The sequence below is a fragment of the Galeopterus variegatus genome, unplaced genomic scaffold (genome assembly GCF_000696425.1).
Source record: "Galeopterus variegatus unplaced genomic scaffold, G_variegatus-3.0.2 Scaffold5844, whole genome shotgun sequence".
In the NCBI taxonomy this organism is placed as follows: domain Eukaryota; kingdom Metazoa; phylum Chordata; class Mammalia; order Dermoptera; family Cynocephalidae; genus Galeopterus; species Galeopterus variegatus.
This window is the reverse complement of record NW_007731955.1, coordinates 88,289-93,469: the sequence shown is the minus strand read 5'-3', so window position 1 is coordinate 93,469 and position 5,181 is coordinate 88,289. Positions and strand designations below refer to the sequence as shown.

The 5,181-nt window shown below is 50.9% G+C and overlaps 1 protein-coding gene across 1 annotated transcript in view; it reads right to left on the bottom strand.

Moving 5' to 3' along the window:
• The window catches only part of COL4A2 (collagen, type IV, alpha 2), a 112,112-nt gene that overhangs the window by 50,202 nt on the left and 56,729 nt on the right, over positions 1-5,181 (bottom strand). The window contains exons 22-25 of the mRNA XM_008590103.1: positions 4,009-4,081; positions 3,812-3,918; positions 945-1,146; positions 470-529 (exon numbers count right to left, since the gene is read on the bottom strand). Of these exons, the coding sequence (XP_008588325.1) occupies positions 470-529; positions 945-1,146; positions 3,812-3,918; positions 4,009-4,081 (442 nt within the window). The remainder of the gene's footprint in view (positions 1-469; positions 530-944; positions 1,147-3,811; positions 3,919-4,008; positions 4,082-5,181) is intronic.

Here is a 5,181-nt window from a genome sequence, read left to right as displayed (position 1 = left end):
GTTTCTTTACAAATTACCCAGTTCCAGGTACTTTGTTATAAGCAACAGAAACAGACTAGTACTTGTCTGTCAAGCCTTCCTCTTTCTAGCGTTCATTGATTGCTAGACCACGTTCTTCTCTCCTAATATATATCTGGACTCTGCTTATCCTATACAACGAGTGAATAATTCACAGTTGTCCTTTACGCATATACAGGGATATGACTGTATGTGTAAATTTTAAGTATGAGAATATCTGTTGACTTCTTACCAATGTTACAAATTGATGCAGGCATGTTTAATGTTTGTGGGTACAATTTGATGACACTGTGGTTTTCATTTCATTCTAAGCACCAGCTCCAAGTTTCGCACATTTTAATATTTCTTACTCCAGACACACTGCAGGAGCTCAGAAGCAGCTGATGAGCCGCATACATTATCAGCCGAAAGTCATCAAGCGTTCTAAAGCCCCCGGTCTTCACTACAGTACCTGGCTGGACGACGTCTTGTCCGTCACCTCCAATGGGCCTTTTCACGCCTGTATCACAGTCTGGGAAGACACAATGGAAGAGTGAGGCAACTTTGGCACAACTGGAAGTCACTAACCTATCTGTGGGCGAGCATGCGTGTGGGCACGTGCATGTGTGGTGTGTGTGGCTGGTGGTGGGAGGCTGCGGTGTGGGCAGGGAATCACGAGGCCCAGTTCTGGACTTCTTGAAAAGCCTCTATAATCTCAGCCCTAGAGGGAGAGGCCCCACATTCCACCTGCACGGAGCTGGCTGGTGGCAGCCGGCTTAAGCCCCACGGTTGGGTCATCATTTGCACGTGCTGAGAACAGAGGAAGCAGCGTGACACCCACATCTGCCTGCGCGGGGAGGTTCATGCTTTGGCAAAGACTGTAGAAGATGGTGAAGCTCTTAACAGTGTGTCGTGAGTTCGAGAGACAAACGGAGGATTCTCCATACCTATCTGTCCTGGGGTGCCTGGGGTGCCAGGAGGACCGGGAAAGCCTGGTGGTCCAGGTAGTCCGGCGTCTCCAGGAAAACCACGTTCCCCTTTTGGGCCTGGTAAGCCCAGTCCTGGGGGGCCCATTTCTCCTGGAAGGCCCCTGGTTCCAGGTGCTCCCGGGTAACCCGAGTCCCCTGTAGGGCCTTTGATGCCATCACCCTGTGTGAAAATGTGGTTTATCTCTTAAAATATATACAAACAGCAAAGATAGCCACTACTTCCCAGCTTCCTTTCCCATTTCCTGGAATTCTGTGCTGTGGACTCAGAACAGAAAGACAACAGAGATTAATAGGAAAACGCAGTCATGGTCCAGCCAAGTCACGAGAATCGGTGGCGCATCATGTGACAGTTCAAGTACCACAGAAGACAGTCCAGAGGCACACGCACTGCTGTGCTTGGGTGTTTATGTTTCTCCCCAGCCCCCAGCTCCCTGGCTTCAAACAGGAGCCCTCGCAGAAAGCATTCTGAACGAGAGCAGCCGAGGCACAGGCCCGGGTCAACGGGAGCAGGGACACGGCACTTTTGCTGTTGTGAGTTAGAGCTGTGTCGCATCTGCTATTCGCAGGACAGCAGACTGTTGAAGGAAAGGAGGCTGATTGGGACAGGAAGGGAAGAGCAGTGTGTGCATTCAAGGCGGGAGAAATGCCCGCGACAGAGGCAGACAGGAGAGGAGCTGGAGGTGCGCAGTGGGGCCCGGCCGGGTGAGGACAGCGGCGGTGGTGGGGCGGGGAGCCAGGGGGATGGAGTGCTTAGCGGGTCTGGTTGACAGCACTGCCACACAGCCGTGGAAGTAAGTCCTAGCCCATCCGCCAAAGCCAGGGACGAAGCTGGGGTGTTCTGCCGGCAATTAGGAGCTGCTTACAAGAAATCAAACACTGCTCTGCACTGAGATCGGCACCAGGCATACGGGAGGATCACCGGGTCGAGCTCTCTTTGTGCTTGTGGGACCCGGGTTAAATCACACAACCTCCCAGGCTTTAGCTTCTTTAGCCAGTGGGTGATAATGACAGCACTTTACAGTCACAGAGATCGCTCAGTGGATGACGGCCACGGGAAAGCGTGCCAGTGAGTTTCTGGGTGTCCACGTTCTTAGCTTGGAGGTACCAGCCAGCGGGGAAGGGCGCAGGCTCTGAAAAAAGCCGCCCACTGGGAACCAGAAGCAGTGGTTTGAGAGCTGGCTCTCAACCTGCTCTGGGAACAGAAGAGCAGCCCTTGGCCACCAGCAGGTGGTAGGGGACTGTCAGCCAGTCCTCAGTGTTGCTGGGACAGCCAGGATGAGTGTTCTCCTACTGAACACCAGCAACTTCCCAAACATCAGCGTCAGAGAAGGCCACTGTCACCATGATGAGTCAAGCCCACACCCACACCCTCACACGCACAGCACACGCATGCCACGCTGAACAGGCAAAAACAGTGTTCAAATCACAGACACCATCAGTCGTCCTGGAGGACACGAGTGGTGGCTCTTTCTCTACCACTACAGCCCTGACTCAATTTCCCCTCTTGCCTTCCAGATAAGATTTATTCAGATACCCAATCATAGAATTATAGGTGCTATCTGGCCCAAGAAAGCTGCGCTTAAAACGTCATTGTGCTGTCATAGACATGACCCACAGTAAGGAAAGAGAAGACCCGGGTGGAATGAGGCAGGTACGCTGGCAAACCAAATTTAGGGGTGAAGTCCTGAAGCAGTGGAAGAGTGTTGGGTTGAACTGTCCCCCTGAAACGGTGCTGAAGTCCTAGCCCCCAGCACTTGTGAATGTGGCTGTACTTGGAATTAGGGTCTTTGAGGATGAGGTCTTTCAGGTGAGCCCTATTCCAATATGACTGATCTCCCTGTAAAAGGGGGAGATTTGGACAGAGACAGATGCGCACAGAGGAAAGGCCACGTGAGGACGCGGGGAACACCCAAGGCCACAGAAGCCGGGAGAGAGGCTGGGGCAGACCCTCCCTCGTGGCTCACAAGGAGCCGGCCCCCGTGCCAACCCTGATCTCAGACCTGAGCCTCAGAATCATGACAGAGCACACCTGTCACACAGGCCACCCAGGCTGGCGTGCTTGTTACTGCGACAGAAATTAACACAAAGAGCTTAGGGAGGCCCAGGCTTGACAACCTCAGGGAAGAAAACGGAATCTAGAACAAAAAAGAAGTGAGAAGCAGCACTGCAGAGTCAGGAGCGAGAAACGCCCTGGACTGCCTGTGGGAAAGGCGTGACCGGCAGGGGACGTCTGCAGGGAACCAGGGGGCAAAAGCCGGTCGTGTCCGGCGGTTTAGCCGCTGCCGCGCTGCTCTGCCTCCACCCAGCCTCCCCCGGAAACCAGACGGGTTCCCTGCAGGTTCTCAGACATCCTCTCTTCCAACGCTGGCTGCGTTTATTGCAAAACTGAAATTGTACATTTTGCAATTTATCCTGGAAAAATGGGGCTTTACCACCCATTTTAGAATATTCTATTTTGGGGGGAGGGTCTCATTCTATGTTACAGCATGAGTAGTGTTTATTTACACTTTGACTTTTTATTTTTGGGGGGCGGCAGGTACAGAGATTGAACCTGGGCCTTGGTGGCGTCAGCACCACGCTCTAACCACAGGAGCTAACTGGTCGGCCTCTAGTCTGTGACTTTTAAATGCTCACTCTGGGCTTGGCTTCTAACTTAACTCACTGTTTCCTAGAAAACATGATTGCTGCGCGTGAGAAATAGAATGATCCTGTCCTGTGCATTGGGCTGGTTTCGTGCCAGCCCTGAGACACGTGCTTCTCAGGTGTTTAAAGATCATGAATGATCAAGATGAGAGTCTGAGCTGCCCTAGTTCACGGATACTCACAGGAGGACCTGGAAGGCCGGGGAATCCATCGAGACCGGTGCGCCCCGGGATACCATCTTCCCCTTTAATCCCGGGCACGCCTGGGACGCCTGGTTGTCCCCTCTCACCTGGGAAAGGATTTGTATGTGAATCTACTCACCCAGTGCACCCACAGAAGGGTTCCTCTGCCCAGAACTGCTTGGGCAAAAAGAACTGACCTTTGGTCGTAACTGTTCTAGAATCTCCCTTCGCTCCTTTGGGCCCAGGAGGTCCCACGACGCCAGGGGCTCCCTGTGGAAACAAACAAAACGTTTTCCTCCCTCCTCCAGACTGTTGAAGACATCTGAGAAGACAATGATTTTCCAGCTTATGTGACTTGTGGGTAATCACCGGTTATCCAGCCCAGCTCCATCCAAAAGAACTTCCTGCGATACTGGAAATGCTCTGGGCAGTCAATACCTTCAGGCACTGGGANCAAAAGAACTTCCTGCGATACTGGAAATGCTCTGGGCAGTCAATACCTTCAGGCACTGGGACTGTGGACTGTGGGCCCGAGGAATTGAATTTTAAATTTTCTTTGATGGTAAATAATTAAAATGCATTGGATGTAGCTACAAGTAGTTGGGCAGTAAAATCCCAGAACCTCCCTACTCAACGTACAATCTATGTAGCTCCCTTGGGAGCTGGTCAGAGCTGCAGATGCTCAGGCCCCACTGGGGCAGCTGAACCAAAACCTGCATTTCAGCCAAATCCCCAGGAAGTCACAGCCTCAGTAACTTTTGAGAAGCACTGAGCTAAAACAAGGTGACTTACTCTAAACTACAATCATTTAGAATCCAAGCAGGTAATCAGCCTCCAAGTACAAAGGGCAAAAATTTGTGATCATTTAATACGGAGAACTATATCAGGTATTTAGTCAACAGTTTGTTTTCCAAATTGAGGTTAAGGTTGGGAGAAAACACATACTTGAGGGGGAAGCTTACTGCAGGGACACTCAAATTTTAGGCTGTAAAATTTGGTTTAGCTCTTCAGTGAGCAGAAATGAGCAGGTTAGTGGTTCAGGACTGTATTTTAGTATGTGTGGTGTGCTAGTTTTTGGCATATCTTGGTTGATGCTATTTGCAAGAATATGGGAGATTTTAGTGTTGGTTTTAATTAAATGGAATATTACAAGTGATTGTAAGGTCATTTCGTTAGAAAATTCCACAGATACGTGATTTATTGACTTAGTTCTTTGCAGAAAAGGGCGACATTCTTTCAGTGTCCGGGAGAGTGCCTCACTCACAGACGGAGCTCAGTTAAGTGTGCGCTGGGAGAACTGAAGGATAGACGAGTTACTGACTGAGCCCTGTACTTCAGGCCTTTGCCAGGCTCCATCAGTAAAAATATTT